Genomic DNA, 22,609 nt, shown 5'->3' on the forward strand with positions numbered 1-22,609 from the left:
AAAGTGAAAGCAACTTTGCAGGGACACTGATCTATTTCAAACTTGTGGGATATGGAGAGAGGGAGCAGTGAAGACAGAGATTGGAGGAAGGAGCAGATAGGGACTGGGGGTGGGGTGGTGAGTATGTGGGTGAAAAAATGTCACAGCTCACAGAGGAATTAAAAAACAGTCACAGCTCAAAGCGAAAGTACATTAACCCCTTCACTGGTAATCCAGAGAATTTTCCGGGCTATGCCTTAATGCCCAGGATGGCAAGCTCGGAAAATTCTCGGAATTGCCAGTGATTAGCGCCGGGCAGCGCTGCCGATTTCATCGCTCCCTCCCCTCCTCCGGCTCACCTCGGCCCCCCCCCCCGGCTGTTACATTACAGCCTGCAGCGCCGGCCTATGTCATAAGCATGTAGGGATGGGGAGCCGGGGTGCAGGGCCGGGCAGCGGCTTATTCAGAGGCGCTGCCCAGACCCAGGGAGGCAGTGGTGGGTTTTTTTAAGGGAGCACTCCCCACTGGGTGAGTTTTTTATGGGGAGCCCTCCCGAAAAAGAAAAAAAAAACCGCCACTGTAGGGGTTAAAGAAGCCATCATCCTGAGGGGCTTTTAACTAGAAGTCACTATATCTGGTGACTTAATGTTTGGGTAGGGATAAAGGAAAGCACTGGGGAATGCCAGGATGAGTAAGCAGCGGATAGGAGAAAGACGTGTCAGGCCACCAAGTACGTTACTAGTGAGACCACACCTAGAATATGGCGCTCTGTGCTGGAGGCTAGGGGGTACATTTACTACTATTCGTCAATCATTTTCTAGGATGCAATAGAGCAGGGACGGGAAACCTTCGGCCCTCCAGCTGTTGTTGAACTATACATCCCAGTATGCCCTGCTACAGTTTTGTTATTTTTCCATACTCAAACTGTTGCAGGGCATGCTGGGATGCTGAGTTCAACAACAGCTGGAGGGCCGAAGGTTCCCCATCCCTGCAATAGAGAAATGATAGACAGAATCTTATTGGTTGCTATGGGAAACATCTCTTTTACTTTTAAAGCTTCGTTAAATTTGCCTCTCAATCTCCAGGACAGGAATAAATGATAGAGTTTGTGAGAACAAACAGGTGTAATAGCCTGAATGTACCGGGAAGGGCTGGTGGACCTCAGCAGGAAGAGCACCGAAGAGGGGAGGAACTAGGGGAGAAGATCAAGGCTTTAAAGTAGATGAGAAGCTAAAGCGCAGGAAGAAGCATTCTAGAACAAGCGGGTATTCACTGGTCGACAGTCACAAGGTCAACAACACACTGTCGACATGGCATAGGCCAACAGGTACATAAAGGGCAACAGTTTTTTTGTAGGCTACCAACTGAAGTCACAGAGAACCCCAATTAGTGTACCACGTCCCATGGCAGGGCTCTCTTTGCTCGTAGTCCATGTGGATGGTACAGGATGAAAAACGCGTTTCGCCCATTGCCACGTTGACCATTTCAAATGGATAAAAGCACTTATAGAAGCTGACCATGTCAGGTTTGCCGACTTTCAGCAGCAGCTCAGGGGGCGGGGCTTGAGCGTGTCATCATTAAGTCCCGTCCCCAGGATGTAAAATAGCCAAATTCACGGATCTCTGAGGGGGGCGGGGCTAAAATGACACGATTGTGCCATTTTAGCTCCACCCCCTCCTCTGAGACCCGCGGATTGCGGCAGTTAAATGCCGAGGTCGGGGGAAGACGGCCGCGACCGGGGGGGGGGGGGGCACACAACGGGGGTCCCCCTGAATCCGAGAGGGTTGCCCACATTTCTGGGGGGCCAGGAGGGGGACCTGATTTTCAGGAGACTGCCGGCCATTCCGGGAGGGTAGGCAACCCTGGGTTATCCAATGTCGCCTTATTCTCCATGCACCATATTCACTATAATAGCTGGAGGGTGAAAGGTTTAGTGGCAACTATTGTACCAGAAGGACAGCAGATACGTGAAGCGGTGTCCAAGAGAGGTGGATCTGGTAAAGAGGACCAAGTGCAGCCTAGAATGGAGTTTGGGACAGTATTGAGCTGGTACTATGCTGGGTACACACCAAAACTATTTGGATTGGATGCAAATCATGCGATCCGATTTGCATATGATCCGATCCCATCTGTATTCAGATGAATGGATCTTATGCTGGGTACACACCAAAACGATTTTGGCACATTCCCATCAATCTGGATCCAATTCAGACTGATTGGATGCAGATTGGATGCAGATTGGGTCAAAATCGTTTGGTTGGATCCAAATCCGATCCTACCTGCTGCAGGTAGGATCTGTAAAAGATCCATTCATCTGAATACAGAGGGGATCGGATCGTATGCAAATCGGATCATGTGATTTGCATACGATTTGCATCCAATCCAAATCGTTTTGGTGTGTACCCAGCATTATACAGATCCTACCTGCAGCAGGTAGGATCAGAATCAGATCCAATTCGGATCCAACCAAACGATTTTGCCCCAATCTGCATCCAATCGGTCTGAATTGGATCCAGATTGATGGGATTGTGCCCAAATCGTTTTGGTGTGTACCCAGCATTAGTGTGGTAACCGGTCTCTTAGTTGGAGTGTTAAGAAAACCGCTGGGAATACGATCGGTGTGTGAGTGTTTAGGGGAGTGTGTGCGACGTCAGCTCCAGGCCGGATACGCCTTTTCCCATCACACCGCTGAGTCTCTGCCTACTCTGAGGCTGCGTTGACTTCTGCCCAGAGTAAAAATCTTTTGATGGTGAGCCTGTTACGATATTATTATTATAATTTTATTTATAAGGCGCCACAAGTGTTTCGCAGCGCCGTACAAAGGAACAATACAGGGAGACAAAACTTGGCATAACATTGAATAAATAACAAAAATACAGTACAAATAAAGAGCACCACAGTTCAATACACATTACAGCTTAAATGTAAGTAGTGAGGACCCAATCAACATACAACTAGAGGCTTGAGGCCAATGATGGAGATGAGTATGAAGATGGTCACTGAGTGTTGGGTAAAGGAGAGCTGTGAGTGAAATGTGAAGAGAAGTGGGCTTTGACAACAGGAGGGAAGAGGGCCCTGCTCAGAGGAGCTTACAATCTAGTAGGAAGGGGAGACAGACAGATTACAAGAGGTGCAAGCGAGGGAGTGGTGGTTAGATAGCAGGATGTAAACAGGCAAGGGGTCGGAGAACCAGCTGGTTTATGCAGTGGAAGGGTATGCTTTGATGAATAGGTGAGTTTTAAGTTTAAGACATTTGTACACAACCATTTGCACAGCGATCACATTAATTCACAGTGCAGGATTTCACTCTAGCTGGGCGATGTCCGCCTGGTCACTGCGAATTTGCGGCCATGCCAATAGGTCTAAATGACCACCAAATTGGGGGTAGAATGGAGCGTGCAGGGGGAATGGATGGGGTGGGGTGGGGGGATTTGGCCTCAGTGTTTCAGGAATAAAAAACATTGTGCAAATAGGTTCTTATCTGCTGTCAAATTTGATAAAAACTCAGCTGCTACAAGTCTAACGCTGACGTCTCCAGAGACACAGAAAAGCCGCACACTGAGGAATTATTCCTGGCAATGCCGAGGCTCATTGTTCACTCTCCGAGGCTTTTCACACTCGTCTATTAATAAATGCATTAAATACAGGGCAAGAAGGATCCCATAGCACAGTGCGGCCAATCGCGTCGTAAGCGCGGGGAGGATCCAGCACACACCTCCGACATGCACCAATCAGTACCACCAATTGTACCCGTTAGTGCTATTTCACACGCTCCAGCCGGGCGGAGAAACCCTGCACGGCCAAATGCCGTGCCACACACAGTAGTTGTTAATGGACACGATTGTGTCCATTCACACGGGACGGCCACCGCCCAGCCGCCCGGTTGCAGCCGGATGCCACCACTGGAAGGGACGGCTGCCGGGTCGTGGCCATCTCCTCCACTGTAATCTTCTCAGTGTGGCGCGGCTTGGCTGTACGGGGTTTCGTGCCCGGCAGGAGCCGGAGCGTGTGACATTACCCTTACTGTGTAGTGACCGAAGAACGTGTCACAAAGACTCAGAACTAAGATGTATGTAAAGCCAACTGGTTTGCAAAGGTATATGCCCATTTGGACAACCACTGAAGTCGACATAGCTTAGTTTGACATGCCTAAGGTTGACACAAGCATTAGGTCAACAAGAGTTTTTTCACGTCGTGCCGGTGGGCGCTATTTCATGCCCTACCCTGCCATGGCATGCCAAGTGCAGCAAAGCATCATGCCCGAAGCATGGTGAGCACAGCAGTGCACTGACACGTGAAAAATGTAGACCATTTGACTGTCGACCTAAGTCTTGTGTTGACCATTGAACGCAGTGAGCCATGCAAGGGGATGCGGCAAACTTCGATGGAGCCCATGTCAATATAACTGATGAATATAACTGATGAAAATCCCACCTAATGCTTGTGTCCACCTTCCAACCCTGTCGACCAAAGCCATGTCAAGCCATTTCAAGTGTTGACTTAATTCATGTCGACCTTCAGTAGTCTCTCTGCTCGGTCCACAGATAGATCTATAGACAAGCTTTTAATTATAATTAACAAAACAAAGGGTAACTATATCTAGGGGTAGAGCACTGTCCAGTCTAGCACCCTGCACCGGTCATATCCCATGCAGTCACTCTTTCCTGCCTGGGGTGTCGTTCTCTGCTTCTAGCACACACAGGTCTGTATCTCAGCGTTGTGATACAGGCCAGGGTGTGCTACAGGCATCAGGATACTAGAACACACACTATTCTAAGTTACTGACTAGGAACATTGTACATTGGTTTGTCATGAAGCGCCAGTGACAGTTTAGGCTCTGGTGGTACCTGGCTGACTCCACCGATGTTAGTAATATATAGCAGTTCTTCGGTTCTGGAATAACGCTATCCGGACAGCTGACCCAAACCGGAGGAGTAACACACTACAGGCATCTCCTGAAATCACTACGATCCTGTACGGTAATATTGTGTTATAACCACTGGAAGGAACAGATTCGTTTGCCTTCTTTACACAAGCTGAATGGAATTTGCATAAGGACACGTGACAAATATGTTACTTCTCATAACGTGCCACCTTTACAGGAAAAGGCCTTAGGCCCTTATCACACAGCAATATAACCACAGCACCGGGTCTATATCCAGTGTGATCGGAACACCTAGTTCACACAGGACCTTTCACGCCAGAAAATGCAGGGACCCACCTGGGAATATGGCCGATGGAACATGCTGGGGCATTCCCGGGTTAGGCCCCTTTCACACCAGAAAAATCCCTGCATTTTCTGGTGCGGGCAGGAGGTGGAGAGTACTCACCCCGAGTTGCTGGTCCTCTGTGCTGGTGTGAAAGGGGTATTAGTGCAGCTGAACACTTGGAAACACTACATTCAATAGATTCCTGCAATCTTTAAAGGCCCATAGACACTGGGCAATTATGAGCAGAAACAGCGTTCAACCCAGCAATTTTCCCAGCCGGGGGCATCAAGAAGTAGCCAGGTGGGGGTCTTCACAATAAAATAAAAGCTGGAGCACTGTACTGTCAGAGGGGCGTGTTAAGCACCACCTATTGGCACTCATTGCAAGTAAAAAAAGAGAGAGAGTCTATTATCCTGAACCTCCAAACACATACTAAAAATACAGACAGTGCACGTCCAAAATGGCCCCAAAAGGGGTCCGGCCATTACACAAAGTGGGTCAGGGAAGCAAGATATCATACCTCCAAACAGGACCCATTCCAAGCGGGACAAGATGCTCTGTTTTTGGACATCCATGCCATTGGCAGTTGCAGGGCTGCAGCACAGTCCAAAATTCAGAAAGGGGAGCCCCACCAACTGCCACCCTAAACAGCACAGTCCAGACTCACTGGCAGGTGTAGCTCCCCTATTTCAATTTGCGACAGTGGTGCAGTCCCACCTCTGCAACTGGCAAGGAAGTCCAGGAGCAGAGCATTTTGTCCCACCTGGAATGGGTCATGTTGGGAGGTATGAGATATGGCAAAGTTGCATAACATAGAGGGGGTAGAGGACATGGGATTTAAGAAAAAAATGTGGCCAGATCCAGGAGCCGACCACAGAGAGGTGTATGCAAGAGAGAAAATAAAAATGACACAAGGATAGGCACAAAAATGTAATAAGATAATAAGCCAGGCGATGTCCCTAAGCACACCTCACATGTATCCCCCAAATGCCCAATACTCAGTCAGAGCCCTTTTAGTTTCAGTTACATTACTACAATGCCAGTGGAAACAGCCAATGAGTCGCTATTATCACAGCGTTACTTCCACAGCCCTGAGCGCATCTGCTGTTATCTCATAATTAAAAAAAAATAAAAAATTCTTAAAATCACAAAAAAGTAGGAGGAAAGAAGGAAAATATTGTGTGAAATTTTTTTTATTAATTTTCAACTAATTATCTCTCAGATTTTTCAAATATTCTATCTGCTTTTTTATCATTCATTTTCATCACTGTTAGAATTTCCTAGATGTAGCTAGTAGCTCATTAGAATCACAATCAGCAGGTGATGTCACAATCTGCATGTGATGTCACAATGCCCAGTGTAAGCAGGGAAAACCCCTGGCTACAACCTGTTGGAATCATTTGCTGCCTAGGACTGACCCAGAAAGCATCATATACAACGTGCTGGAAACAGACGATTATTATCAAATTATTGAATTGATTTCTGCAATCAGAACCACCACAAACCAAAGCCAGTGCCATAAAGAACAGGACACTGAAGAAGCATGTGGAATTGCCTGACATCCACGTGCTGCCGCAAGGCGAGCAGCCCAGATGAAGACTCAGCAAGTGGCGACCAATGCGCGGCTGCCCATAACAACAAGACTGAAATATCTGCCAAGAGACATTCACTGATTGGGCGCTTCAGAAGATTTATGGCCAAAGGACATCCCAAATATAACCAAGTCGATGTTACCCACCAAGTCAGTGAGAGCCTGAAGGATTCCTTGTCAAGTGTTGAATTACCAACCGACACACAGGTCTCACAAGACACTTCTGCCACAATGCCTGCTAAAGAACAAGACTCGCCACCGAAAGCCAAGATAGTTCAGGCATCCACCAGCCAGTTACTGAACTGTCTTGCCGAGTTCCTCTGTCGCAGGTGTAAGCAGATGGTATTACCGACAGATATTGTTAAATGGCTGACCGCGGTAGACGAATCACTCACTGAAACCTGTCAGCGTGTCGGCTTCATCAATCCCACCAATGTAGTGTTTCTTTACATGCTCTGCCGTCAAGTCATTGAATCCGAGCTGGACAGCGTGCACGACCTAATGGCATCACTATCAACATGTCTGTACATTGCCTATGCATACGTGGGCAGTTCCAGCAGCTACCCAGTGAAGAATTTCATAGTGGAAAGATCAAGAAAAGACTTTTGGAGCCGTGTCCTCTTGTTTACTGTCCTAATGAGTGAGACGATGCTCCGCTTCCATTCCGATCCCGAATATTTCATTCAGAACTTTGAGGATCTTATAGCTGAGGGTGGACAGCAGGAAGAAAAAGGAATGTCTGTGGCCATGATTTAAAGCAACAGCTCTGGCTTGGGAACCACAAAGAGACCCACATACAGGCTTGGGAACCGAAGACAAAGAGACCCACATACAGGCTTGGGAACCGAAGACAAAGAGACCCACTTACAGGCTTGGGAACCAAAGACAAAGAGACCCACATACAGGCTTGGGAACCGAAGACAAAGAGACCCAAATACAGGCTTGGGAACCGAAGGCAAAGAGACCCACATACAGGCTTGGGAACCGAAGACAAAGAGACCCACATACAGGCTTGGGAACCGAAGACAAAGAGACCCACATACAGGCTTGGGAACCAAAGACAAAGAGACCCACATACAGGCTTGGGAACCTGAGACAAAGAGACCCACATACAGGCTTGGGAACCAAAGAGACCCACATACAGGCTTGGGAACCAAAGAGACCCACATACAGGCTTGGGAACCTGAGACAAAGAGACCCACACACAGGCTTGGGAACCTGAGACAAAGAGACCCACATACAGGCTTGGGAACCTGAGACAAAGAGACCCACATACAGGCTTGGGAACCTGAGACAAAGAGACCCACATACAGGCTTGGGAACCTGAGACAAAGAGACCCATCCCATCCCACTCCCCCTACCCTCCCCCCCCCCCACCCGTGGCTGTTATTGCATGGCTATCGGGCGTGGCCCCTTGGCGATGGGGTTACCAGTTCTGCAAGAATTGGTAGTGGCACAGCCACCATGGACCAACGCAATATTAAATGACTTACAAAGTGATGAAGTGGAGAGTGATAAATTACCAAACAGCTCCCCAAATAAGCCATGCCCAGACCCTATGGCCAGCTGGTAGCTGCTGATCTCCTATACCCCTAGATTGCCCATGAGCTGTGGGGGATTGGTGAGTTTATGCATGGCAGTACTGGGGTAGTTTATTATAGCCTTCCCATTACAAATATGTACGCACACACACACACACACACACAAACACACACGCTCAGCATGACAGAGCCCTTGTGTCCGTCATTTTGACGGGCTTTTAACTAGTAGCTTGGATAATCATGAAAAAAAAAAAAATTCTCACTGAAATATACATTCGAAAAACTTGCGGCACATCCCTGATTTTTTAAGTGTAGATTTAAGCAAGGTTTACCTGTTACCACTAATCTTCCAACATTATAGTTAGACAATGATGCACGTAGGCAATGCTAACCACTGTGCTAACCACAGGGCAAACCACTGGTCACAGACCTCTGGGCACACAGGAAGTTCATAGCTGCAGGCATTAGAATTCATAAAGGAACAAGAACAGATGCTGGAAATGAGGGGAGAGGCGCAAACACAGAATAAGACCTAAACGAGCAAATCAGATTCTGCATAGATGTACTAATATTACTGGAGGTTTATAAAGGATGCATTCAAAATAAAAATAACGATAGATAAAACGCATTGACCCCATTATATTTCCCCATTAAGAAACGTTAAATTCCATGTTCATTGGGGGTGATTCTGAGTCAGTCTGGACTGATCTAGACTTGTGGTGCTCGGGTCCGAAAAGGGAGCGGGCAGCGGACGTACTGTGAAATCAGCAGCTCGCCCCCGGAAGGCAGGTTCGCATGGGGACGCCCAGTGTTTTTGTGGGTACACCCAGGAAATGCATGCGAACGCCCCCTGTCTGCCTCCCACTGTGTGAGTGCAACGGTGACTATGCTAGTCACCAGCACCAGCAGCCCTGCACTTGCGCATATGTGAATATGCGCAGTGCTTTGACATCGGTCCCTGTTGCGAATTAGCCATCTAGAATGAGGGCCATTATTCTTTCATTGAGTGATATAATTCTCCAGGAAATCTGCAATAATCTTACACAGGCTTAAGGCCCCTTTACTGCGATTTGACTGAATGGCAGGTTGCATCCGATTTCCCAGGCAGCCCCCTGGGAGGGCTCACATACGATTCGGCAATTAATGTGCCATTTTGTACATGGGATATAAGAACTCCCATGCACTACAGCAGTGACTAGTCCCTGCAGAGCCCCTAGGCTTCAGCCTAGTCAGTCTTATGGATAAGGCCAGGACCAAGGAGGCAATTTAATTGGTTTACCCCACCGCTGCCACTAGATGGCACCAGACATTTGTTGCACCCTTCCGCTGCGAACAGCAATACTCGCACCTAACGAGGAGGAAAACAAATTGGCCAGTACATTTGCACCCCCACAAAACAATTGAATTCCCATCTTAAAAGAATATAATGACGTGGTTGTCCCTTCAAGACTACGTCAACATTAAACATAAACTTTGCCATCTCTATGTCTTGGGCATTTTGGGGTATTTACTCCTCTAATGACCACAAGCAACTGACCCCTGGAAATCGTTTATTACTCGTCAAACTGGCAGCGACCACTAAAAAAACCCTATGTCCTTCCCAGAATTTCCCATATTTTCACGATGGACTGGACAGAAACATCACTTCATAAGGAGAAATTGACGGCAAAGTTTTTCGACACATGGTTGCCATATGTTCGAACCCTATCCCCTCCCTTGAAAGTGGCCCTTAAACATTCTTTTTCACATACCTCGTGGTACCTTCTAGAACAGGGCTGGGCAACACCGGTCCTCCAGATGTTGATGAACTACACATCCCAGCATGCCTTGCATCAGTTTCAGCATGGCCACATAGCAAAACTAATACAAAGCATCATGGGATGTGTAGTTCACTAACATTTGGAGGGCCGGTGTTGCCCAGCCCTGTTCTAGAATCTTTGAGTACTGATCCGCCTTTTTAGCCATGAATAGAGACTGCCTGATGTAGTTAAATAATATATCAGTTAAATAATATATGATTGTACCTGTACTTTGTCATTGTAATTGCATTTACCGTCCTGTTTCATTTTATGTCATTGTCTTGAATGGTATTGAATGGTATTGTAGCGTTCGTTCTAGCACCCCGCACCTTTCAAAATGTTTGCAGTTCCTCTTTCCTGCCTGGGGTGTCGCTGTCTGCTATGGTGCTTCTAGAACAAAAGTGGTCTGTACATCAAATGGTAATTGTAGGATACAGCCTCCAATAATGCAACAAAAAGAGGCAGAATTGTTACAAAAACATCCTAAATGTAAATAATAATTATTAAATGAACGAGTATGAAACACTTTTGTGCAAAAATCAGGGAAATATTTCAGATTACAATTTGCGGCAATAATTCGGAACGCAGACGCCGGAACACTGTGTACTTGGGGCCCGATTTAGGATTGCTCGTAGCGATCCAAATTCAGCACCACCCCAATGCGCAAACGCCGGCAGCAAATCACTTTGGTGAGTTACACACTCACCGGTTACCTGCGGGGAGGGAGGGCTGGGGTCGTGCAGGGGAAAGCCAGTGTTTTATGGGTGTCCCCATCAAAATGCTGGCCATTCCCCTGGGAATGCGGGTGGGCCGGCTGACGTCAGCTCTCACTCCCCTCTTCGGCAGACACAGACGGCAAAATAAAAATAAAAAAACTCAGTTCAGACCGACCATTGAATGAGTTCTCTCCCCTTCGACTGCATGTGAGGGGATGCGAAAGGGATTCGGCGGCGGGGAGGTGTTGGCCGGACGGCACTGCTGCTTAGCGAGCGTTACTGAATCAGACCGTTAATGCGAACGCACAAGACGCCTGCATATAAGCAATTACAGGAAGGAATTGCTGTGATATTTTGGAATCAGGTTGTGAGAATCTTTGCACCAGGAAGTTGTGTCGGCTTTCTCTGCACACAAGCCCTGTCCTGCGTAGAACAAGTCTGGTCTTTCTATAGGGTTGGCCCAGCTTAAACTACTTAAAAGCAGCATAGGTTGGGCACGGAAAACTGGAGAGACACAGGAATAAAAGGTGCACAGCTCCCAGCAGAGTAATGAGCTATATCCGTGCGTCACAGTAGAGGAGACCATGCAGACCCGCATCTGTTCTACAGTCTCCGTGTTCCAGCGCTCGCGATGAGGGCCACTAAAACATTATGGGTACGGGTCACTGGGTCAACCCTATTTAGGATGAAACGCATTGGGTAAATAGGGCTTAGATCAACACCTGAAAAATAATCGACATGGCTAAGGTAGACACAAGCATTAGGTCAACAATGGGCAGGCCTAGTTTTTTAAGTTTTTTGGTCCCAAATGTCAACACTATTTTATTCTACCCCCACGCCATAGTGGATGGTAGGTCACATGTCGGTTAAAAAAATAAACGTGAAAATCTCATGTCGACCTTGTGACTATCGAGCTTCCACTATCGACCTAATGCCTGTGCCAACCCTCCAACCCTGTTGACCTTAGCCCTGTCGACCCAAATGGGGTCAACCTAGTGGCGTATCCTAACATTCTGTAGTATTCTGTGTATGTTACAGCGGACCTGTCACCACCTATATTGCAGGCATGTCCAAACTGTGGCCCTCCAGCTGTTGTGAAACTACACATCCCAGCATGCCTTGCCATAGTTGTAGCATTCCCTAATAGCAAAACTGTGGCAAGGCATGATGGGACTTGTAGTTTCACGACAGCTGGCGGGCCGTAGTTTGGACAGGCCTGCTATAATGGATGTGCCCATTCTGTGGCCTGAACCTGTCTGCAGCTCATCAGTACACTAGAAATCAATAAGGCACTACAGGAATTACATTATCAGGCATCCTGACTGGATGGTGTACCTGGTTGTGGCCATTAGGTCTACATGCTTAATTACAGTCTCCCTCCAGAATCACACCAATCATAACGCCTGCATCCCATAGGCCAGGGCCGGCCAAGCCGCGCCTCCACAGATCACATTTCCCAGACACCCTAGCTGGTGCGCAGGTGCAGTCATTAGTAACCCTCACATTTGCAAGCACATGCTGCTTTCGTTCCTACCGGACCCATTGTACAGATCCACAGGTGTTCTGGAAAACATGGACTGTTGGTAGATCTTGAGGAGCGGTTTGGCCACTCCTACCATAAGCTATTACATCCCCCCCATGTTCCAAGTGCCTGTTCCTATGGACCATCTCATCTCTCTTCTGCACAGATATCTGTCAATCTTGTTACATACAAAAGTCCAGTGACTTTTAAAAAGGTATTATGAAAGAATGCACTTATTTTGTACTTTATTGTAACGAACAGAGGGGAAATCCTATATCAGATACAGATTTATGCTGCTATTAGTCTGGACGAGCTGTGAACAGGTTAGGACATTTGCGTAATTCCCAAATATTTGGTCACATGACACACCCCGCCCTTAATTAGGTAGACACCTGCCTCTCTAATAGGACACACCAACAAGATATTGTAATGTCAGTGGTTTATCAGTGATACCTCTGGGAAGGCATAAAGGTATTACTATGCATAGTGCTGCAACAGACGTTGCAACACATTCCTATAATAATCGTATTATTATGGACTTATCTATAAATATTTACAATTAAACGGGAAAATAAAAGTAACAGTGTTAACACTTCTTTTATAAACAAGTCTGAAACCTAAGTTGTCCACTAGGGGCAGTGTCCTATAGCAGGCCGCAAGTGCCGGAGCACGTAGTATGCAAATTACATGCTAATGAGCGCAAATATGCAGACACTTGGAACAGCCTGCTCTGAATGACGGCTGTAAATTCCCCGGATGTGGATCAAAAAGGGTCGACAATCACTGGGTCAAAATTGACAAAACTGTTGACATGGAAAAAGTAAACACATGAAAAAAACAAAAAAATCAACATTATTTTTTCACTTTTTTGCTGTCAATGTCAACACTTGAGCACGCAGAACTCCACTGGTATAGCACGCGCAGTCGCCATGCCAACGTTCCCAATCGGAGCCCGTCGTAAAAGTCCAAAAAACCGAAGAACAAAAAAATCGACCGTTTGTCAATGTCTACCTAGCGCGAATCAACCTATCAACTGTCAGCCTTGACACAGGCAACTTTGCCGACCGTTTAAAGGAAAATAAAATCTAAAGTCATTGTCTCAGGACGTCATACATAAAAGTATGTGCGAGGTGAAGTTGCCAATGCCGGTATATTTCTATAGGAATTATAAATGTTTCCACACTCGGTGAGGAATGCAGTAATATATATTTATATATGTCTGCTGCCAGGAGGAACGTGGATTCACCTAGGCCCAGAAACGCGGCTGGCAGAAGCCAGCTGTGGTGTCTCTGGCACAGATCAGCACGCGGAGGTCTATAGGAGGCAGGAAATGGAAAGGGTTAATGGGAGGGCGGTTGGGCATGGCTCATTTTCCCCAGTGTAATTATCAAACCAAACTTGTTTGACAACGCCAAAAATAATAAGTGGGATCTAGGTGCCAAGAAAGTTGTCAGCCGCGGAGCGCTTTTCCAAAGACTTCGCACATCTGCTTTCTGCATTTGCTCTTTAAAAAAGGTACAAGCTGCAGGAAAGTATTTACAAGCTGGAGGGTCCTCGGCTTACAGGACCGCTGCAGACTCACAGCGGTAACAATAATCTCTATGCAACAGCGCTGTTATCCCAAACAGCTTCCAATACATGTTCCTGTATCAATAACTTGGGAAACTTTGTGATCTGTAATGGAATTTCTGATTACTGGGCTACGTGATATGGCCCCTAAACACGTAGCAGTTTGGGAGCATTTTCTAAACAAACTCGCTACATCGCTCAGAAAATGCCCCTGCGTTGCTCTGTGTGTAGCGGCCATAGCGATGCATGGCACCGCGTGTCACTATCGCCCGGTGACTAATATCCAGCATGCTGGATAAATCTATCATCGCCGGTGTCACGGCCCCACGTTCTCTCCGGAAAACACTGGCCCTGACAGATCGCTCATCGGCCCAATGCTACGCAGCACTGTGTGCACAGAATGCTACGCAGCACATTTCCCCATGTGTAGGCCCTCCCGCAGCCTAACCTTAACCCTCCCCATCCCACAGCGTAACCTTTGCCCTCCCTCCAGGGCCAAACCCTAACCTAGTGTTCATTCTAGAACCCGCCATCTTTGAAAACTCATGCAGTTCCTCTTCCCTGCCTGGGGTGTCGCTGTCTGCTGTGGTGCTTCTAGCACAGGTCAGGTTTGCATATCTGTGCTGATATACAGACCACACTGTGCTAGAAGCACTACAGCAGATAGCGACATGAAAATGTCAACATGAGTTTATTTATTTTTTTAAAGGTGGTCTTTCATGCTTTACTATCCAAGTGGGCATAGAGTGAGAATATCATAGTGTGCCGAGTGTAGCGATAAGTCCATGTCAACTAAAGTTGACATAGAAACCCCCCCAAAAATCTAATGTCAACCTAATGCTTAGATCGACCTTATGACCATGTCAACACAGTGACTGCCGACCTAAATTCTGTCGATCCTATGACCCATGCCCCCTCTCCACAGCATACTCCATTCCTGATTCTGGCTGCCGGGATTTCGGTGTCGTCAAATGGAATAACCGCTTTGTGAAACCAGAGCCACAATGGAGCTCTTCATGGTCACTTGATACTTTGTTTCATAGGAGAATATCCATTGTACACTGCACAATGTTATGACCCTCAGACAATGCAATCTAACCTAGAGACAGGCGATTAGTGAAAGCAAAAGCTCTTCCACTAATTAACTGATCACCACGCGAAGGAAGCACTTAGTTTCACTAACTGAAACACCAAAACACAGACATTTAAAAGTAGACACACACAGAGTTCTCAGATAAAACGGAAATCTGCATTCTCTGCACTATCCCGCACAAATAACACGTGTTACACATGTGTAACGTGTGCTAATAAAGGGAAGAGAAATCCTGAATTTAATGGATGAAAATGACATTTTCCATTTCAATTGTTACCATATGTAACATACGCAGAGCTGGCAGAATACAGCAATGGATGGAATGGATACACATTCAGGTTGTTCAGCACAACTAAATATGCCACATCCCACGTCTGGTGATGAGGCTACAGTCCTACTCCCCAGGGCTCAATGGGGCTGATTCAGATTGGACTTACTGCGAGGTCTAAACTCCTGTGTTAAGAGTCCAGGGCTATTCAACTAGGCCCTTATTCTGGTTGGTGCGGCCGAGCCGCATATGCGGCTCCGACCGCACCAGACGAATCCCCGCCTACAAGACGGATCGGCACGGCCGTCCGTACACGGACGGCTGCCGATCCGCTTGAAAATGGTGGGGCGTACGCCTCCACCATGGTGGGAGCTGCCCCCTGCATTCGATGGTCGATGACCATCGAAGGCAGGGCCGCACGCTCCCCCCGCTCACGCAAGCTTAGAGCACACGGACAATCGTCCGTGTGAAAGCTTGTATTGGGGCGGGCAGCTGACATCCGGCGATGTCAGCTTTCCGCCCCCATCACTGGCGTCATAGCCTCATTACCATGCATACGCCCCGCGTTTGCATGGGAACGCCCATGAAACGCTGGGCGTATACATAGGGTAATGAGGCTATTAAGCCCCTCACGCCCCTATACGCCCCCTTTGCGGCGTCTAAATTTTTTAATCGGAAAATTCCCCTGCACATGCGCAGAGTGACCTCTGCGCATGTGCAGAGTGTAAACATCGGCGGTACGGCCGCACGCGGGCCGTACCGCCCAGATCAAAATAAGGGCCCTAGTGCCTGCATTATCCCTTTGAGTGCCAAGTGAATTTGTCAAAACAGGTGTGAACGTTGCCAAGCAAACATTTTCATTCATCGTGGGTTTTTTTTAAACAACTTTTTATTTTTTTTGAATTTATATAACAAATGTGAGCGGCGCTAGCATTTTTTAGCGGATCTTTGCACATCTCTAACAGAGATGTTGGCACGCAAAGGGTTAAACATGCGACTAGCTCTTAGGGTGCACTAGAATGTGATGGCAGATAAAAACCTGGACATGGATCTCAATGTTGGATTTCAGGTCACTTTCCTGAGGTTTGAACAGTAACCCGCAATAACTAGCGCTTCCAGGGCTTGTCACCTGTGATAATTGCATAGTTCTGGAAACTTAAACCTGCACCTTACCGCAGGCAAAAATTAAATAGCTCAGAGTGTTTTTACCTGGGAGGAAGTACCCTGCAACATATGCAGCACTGAATCAGCCCCAATCCAGTCAAATGAGCAGAACTACTAAAGGTTCATTTCCAGGATGCTAAAACAAATATAACATGTAATACTGCTCCATTAGGAGGCGGTGCACACTGATTCTGAAATCGCCAGCTTCCATTTGTAGAGAAATAGAACTTCCCATATTGCATTATTAAACAACTCTTGGGAGCAGTGAGGGATGCAACCCATGTAGGGGGGAGCGTCAGTAAGCGAGGGATGTAACCCATGTAGGAGGGAAGCGTCAGTAAGCGAGGGATACAACCCATGTAGGGGGAGCGTCAGTAAGCGAGGGATACAACCCATGTAGGGGGGGACGTCAGTAAGCGAGGGATACAACCCATGTAGTGGGGACGTCAGTAAGCGAGGGATACAACCCATGTAGGAGGAGCGTCAGTAAGCGAGGGATACAACCCATGTAGGGGGAGCGTCAGTAAGCGAGGGATACAACCCATGTAGGGGGAGCGTCAGTAAGCGAGGGATACAACCCATGTAGGGGGGAGCGTCAGTAAGCGAGGGATACAACCCATGTAGGGGGGGACGTCAGTAAGCGAGGGATACAACCCATGTAGGGGGGGACGTCAGTAAGCGAGGGATGCAACCCATGTAGGGGGGAGCGTCAGTAAGCGAGGGATGCAACCCATGTAGGGGGGAGCGTCAGTAAGCGAGGGATACAACCCATGTAGTGGGGACGTCAGTAAGCCAGGGATACAACCCGTGTAGGGGGAGCGTCAGTAAGCGAGGGATACAACCCATGTAGGGGGAGCGTCAGTAAGCGAGGGATACAACCCATGTAGGGGGGGAGCGTCAGTAAGCGAGGGATACAACCCATGTAGGGGGAGCGTCAGTAAGCGAGGGATACAACCCATGTAGGGGGAGCGTCAGTAAGCGAGGGATACAACCCATATAGGGGGGAGCGTCAGTAAGCGAGGGATACAACCCATATAGGGGGGAGCGTCAGTAAGTGAGGGATACAACCCATGTAGGGGGGGAGCGTCAGTAAGCGAGGGATACAACCCATGTAGGGGGAGCGTCAGTAAGCGAGGGATACAACCCATATAGGGGGGAGCGTCAGTAAGCGAGGGATACAACCCATGTAGGGGGGAGCGTCAGTAAGCGAGGGATACAACCCATGTAGGGGGGAGCGTCAGTAAGCGAGGGATACAACCCATGTAGGGGGGAGCGTCAGTAAGCGAAGGATACAACCCATGTAGGGGGTAGCGTCAGTAAGCGAGGGATGCAACCCATGTGGGGGGGGTCAGTAAGCGAGGGATACAACCCATGTAGGGGGGGGGGGGGTCAGTAAGCGAGGGATACAACCCATGTAGGGGGGGGGGGGGTCAGTAAGCGAGGGATACAACCCATGTAGGGGGGAGCGTCAGTAAGCGAGGGATGCAACCCATGTAGGGGGGGGGGGGGGTCAGTAAGCGAGGGATGCAACCCATGTAGGGGGGGGGGGGGGTCAGTAAGCGAGGGATACAACCCATGTAGGGGGGGGGGGGGGTCAGTAAGCGAGGGATACAACCCATGTAGGGGGGAGCGTCAGTAAGCGAGGGATACAACCCATGTAGGGGGAAGCGTCAGTAAGCGAGGGATACAACCCATGTAGGGGGAAGCGTCAGTAAGCGAGTTATACAACCCATGTAGGGGGAGCGTCAGTAAGCAAGGGATACAACCCACGTAGGGGGGAGCGTCAGTAAGCAAGGGATACAACCCACGTAGGGGGGAGCGTCAGTAAGCGAGGGATACAACCCATGTAGGGGGAGCGTCAGTAAGCGAGGGATACAACCCATGTAGGGGGGAGCGTCAGTAAGCGAGGGATGCAACCCATGTAGGGGGGAGCGTCAGTAAGCGAGGGATACAACCCATGTAGGGGGAGCGTCAGTAAGCGAGGGATACAACCCATGTAGGGGGAGCGTCAGTAAGCGAGGGATACAACCCATGTAGGGGGAGCGTCAGTAAGCGACGGATACAACCCATGTAGGGGGAAGCGTCAGTAAGCGAGGGATACAACCCATGTAGGGGGAAGCGTCAGTAAGCGAGGGATACAACCCATGTAGGGGGAGCGTCAGTAAGCGAGGGATGCAACCCATGTAGGGGGGGTCAGTAAGGGAGGGATACAACCCATGTAGGGGGGGTCAGTAAGCGAGGGATACAACCCATGTAGGGGGGGTCAGTAAGCGAGGGATACAACCCATGTAGGGGGGAGCGTCAGTAAGCGAGGGATACAACCCATGTAGGGGGGAGCGTCAGTAAGCGAGGGATACAACACATGTAGGGGGAAGTGTCAGTAAGCGAGTTATACAACCCATGTAGGGGGAGCGTCAGTAAGTGAGGGATACAACCCATGTAGGGGGGAAGCGTCAGTAAGCGAGGGATACAACCCATGTAGGGGGGAGCGTCAGTAAGCAAGGGATACAACCCATGTAGGGGGGAGCGTCAGTAAGCGAGGGATACAACCCATGTAGGGGGAGCGTCAGTAAGCGAGGGATACAATTACAACCCATGTAGGGGGAAGCGTCAGAATAAAGTAAAGAAGTAAGGTCTACAGTGAAGTGACTGCATCCCATTACCAGTCCAGGCGACACGGAGACACACTGGGGGCTGTTACATGCCTCATGGTACAATGTGCTTTCTGGTAGCTCCTGACTTGTGACACGGAGAGTAATTGCAGACAGACATATTCACAGCCTTTCCCAAAAACATGACAAACAAGTTTTTAACTCTTCGCACACTTTTAGAGGATGATCACGCGTGTTGGTAATGTGATTTCAGGCTTAATCTTCAGGTTGTTTCTGGTTAGAAAGCATTTAAGTCCTAATACAGCAGCAGAGTGACCTGAGAACCAATACTACATACACTGTACATGTATTACCCACAATGCACTTCTCATTGCTAGTATAAATGCATGCGGAACTCAAATAATACACTAACATAAAAAGTTACAGCATAGCACAATGCCAGTGGGTCTGCCAAGCAGGTAGCTGCCTGGTGTAATCGATGTGCACACTACGCTGTCACTCCAACCAACAGATCACTCCAATTGGGGTCACACCCTGTGTGTGTGTGTATAGCGTGCACCACACAGGAGGGCTGGGGATGGGTACATGTGTATAGCGGGGGACTGGGGATGGGTGCATGTGTATAGCGGGGGGCTGGGGGTGGGTACATGTGTATAGCGGGGGGTGGGTACATGTGTATAGCGGGGGGCTGGGAATGGGTACATGAGTATAGCGGGGGGCTGGGAATCGGTACATGTGTATAGCGGGGGGGCTGGGGATGTGTACAGGTGTATAACGGGGGGGCTGGGGATGTGTACAGGTGTATAACGGGGGGGCTGGGGATGTGTACAGGTGTATAACGGGGGGGCTGGGGATGTGTACAGGTATATAATGGGGGGCTGGGGATGTGTACAGGTGTATAACGGGGGGGCTGGGGATGTGTACAGGTATATAATGGGGGGCTGGGATGTGTACAGGTATATAATGGGGGGCTGGGATGTGTACAGGTATATAATGGGGGGCTGGGATGTGTACAGGTATATAATGGGGGGCTGGGATGTGTACAGGTATATAATGGGGGGCTGGGGATGTGTACAGGTATATAATGGGGGGCTGGGGATGTGTACAGGTATATAATGGGGGGCTGGGGATGTGTACAGGTATATAATGGGGGGCTGGGGATGTGTACAGGTATATAATGGGGGGCTGGGGATGTGTACAGGTATATAATGGGGGGCTGGGGATGTGTACAGGTATATAATGGGGGGTTGGGGATGTGTACAGGTATATAATGGGGGGTTGGGGATGTGTACAGGTATATAATGGGGGGCTGGGGATGTGTACATGTATATAATGGGGGGCTGGGGATGTGGATATGTATATAATGGGGGGCTGGGGATGTGGATATGTATATAATGGGGGGCTGGGGATGTGTACAGGTATATAATGGGGGGCTGGGGATGTGTACATGTATATAATGGGGGGCTGGGGATGTGTACATGTATATAATGGGGGGCTGGGGATGTATACAGGTATATAATGGGGGGCTGGGGATGTGTACATGTATATAATGGGGGGCTGGGGATGTGGATATGTATATAATGGGGGGCTGGGGATGTGTACATGTATATCGGGGGGCTGGGATGTGTACATGTATATAATGGGGGGCTGGGGATGTGTACAGGTATATAATGGGGAGCTGGGGATGTGTACAGGTATATAATGGGGGGCTGGGGATGTGTACATGTATATACTGGGGGGCTGGGGATGTGTACATGTATATAATGGGGGGGCTGGGGATGTGTACATGTATATAATGGGGGGCTGGGGATGTGTACAGGTATATAATTTGGGGATGTGTACAGGTATATAATGGGGGCTGGGGATGTGTACATGTATATAATGGGGGGCTGGGGATGTGTACATGTATATAATGGGGGGCTGGGGATGTGTACAGGTATATAATGGGGGGCTGTGATGTGTATATGTATATAATGGGGGGCAGGGATGTGTATTTTGGGTATATACAGTGATGTACACAGGCTAGCTGGCGCTATGGGGGTCTCTCACCTTATACACGTCCCCATAGGTGCCGCTGCCGACCCTCTGGATCAGCTCGAAGTCCTGCTGCGGGTTCTTGCGGAGGATGTCGGCGCTGGGCCGGGTGGTGGAGTGCTCCATACTCCGGGACGCGGGTGAGCTGGGGCCGGGACGCGGGTCAGTGACTGAGGGCTCCTGCTCGGGGGAGATCACCGCTGGGGGAGCATGGCTCCGGGCCCATGTCCTGGAGAGGCGGCGATGTACGGGACGGGGTGAGGAGAGCTGAGCGGCCGATGCAGAGTGTGAGTACGATGCGGCTCGTACCGCCCGGACACAGGGGGGAGGAGAGACAGGAGAGACCGCCTCCCCCTGGGGCCTACCCGCCTCACCCGCTACTGCTACACCGGTGCCCCGGTCCCAGAGATCCGGTCACCACATCCAAGCAGAGCAGCGCTTCCACTACGGGCACACAGGGAGTCCTGTGCCTGGTGCTGTCCCCAGGAGGTGCCCCCACTGACTGCCTGGTCTTACCCCAAGAGGTGCTCCCACTGACTGCCTGGTACCGTCCCCGGGAGGTGCCCCCACTGCCTGGAGCTGTCCCCAGGACGTATCCCCACTGACTGCCTGGTACCCTCCCCAGGAGGTGCCCCCACTGACTGCCTGGTACCATCCCCAGGAGGTGCCCCCACTGACTGCCTGGTGTTGTCCCCAGGAGATGCCCCCACTGACTGCCTGGTCCTACCCCAGGAGGTGCCCCCACTTACTGCCTGGTACCGTCCTCAGGAGGTGCCCCCACTGACTGCCTGGTCCTACCCCAGGACGTGTCCCCACTGACTGCCTGGTACCGCCCTAAGGACGTGTCCCCACTGACTGCCTGGTACCGTCCCCAAGAGGTGCCCCCACTGTCTGCCTGGTGCTGTCCCCAGGAGATGCCCCCACTGACTGCCTGGTCCTACCCCAGGAGGTGCCCCCACTTACTGCCTGGTACCGTCCCCAGGAGGTGCCCCCACTGACTGCCTGGTCCTACCCCAGGAGGTGCCCCCACTTACTGCCTGGTACCGTCCCCAGGAGGTGCCCCCACTGACTGCCTGGTCCTACCCCAGGAGGTGCCCCCACTTACTGCCTGGTACCGTCCCCGGGAGGTGCCCCGACTGACTGCCTGGTACCGTCCCCAGGAGGTCCCCCCACTGACTGCCTGGTACTGTCCCCAGGAGGTGCCCCCATTGACTGCCTGGTGCTACCCCAGGAGGTGCCCCCACTAACTGCCTGGTCCTACCCCAGGGGGTGCCCCACAGCCTGGTACTACAGGAGTTGCCCCACTGCCTGGTACTAATCTCCAGGCGGTGCCTTACTGCCTGGTAGTAACCTAGGAGGTGCTCCACTGCCTGGTACTATCTCAGGAGGTTCCACGCTATCGTGATATCACTCCCAGATCATACCCCAGTAGTAGCATACTGCTCAACAGCCGACCCTGGTCATTCCCCACTAGTAGCATTCTGCTCAACAGCCGACCCTGATCATACCCC

At 49.7% G+C, this 22,609-nt stretch overlaps 1 protein-coding gene across 4 annotated transcripts in view; it reads right to left on the bottom strand.

Annotated features, from left to right (window-relative positions):
- Positions 1 to 21,628, bottom strand: part of MAP4K5 (mitogen-activated protein kinase kinase kinase kinase 5) — a 97,256-nt gene extending 75,628 nt beyond the window's left edge. For 2 of the 4 annotated variants that reach the window (XM_083166822.1, XM_083166821.1), the window contains exon 1: positions 21,114 to 21,628. In XM_083166822.1, the coding sequence (XP_083022948.1) occupies positions 21,114 to 21,224 (111 nt within the window). In that variant the 5' untranslated portion in view covers positions 21,225 to 21,628. The remainder of the gene's footprint in view (positions 1 to 21,113) is intronic. The other 2 variants (XM_083166825.1, XM_083166823.1) reach the window with 2 other exon arrangements.
- Between the last annotated feature and the right edge of the window lie 981 nt (positions 21,629 to 22,609).

This window comes from Crinia signifera, chromosome 12, assembly GCF_055691185.1.
Source record: "Crinia signifera chromosome 12, ASM5569118v1, whole genome shotgun sequence".
Taxonomy (NCBI): Eukaryota; Metazoa; Chordata; class Amphibia; order Anura; family Myobatrachidae; genus Crinia; species Crinia signifera.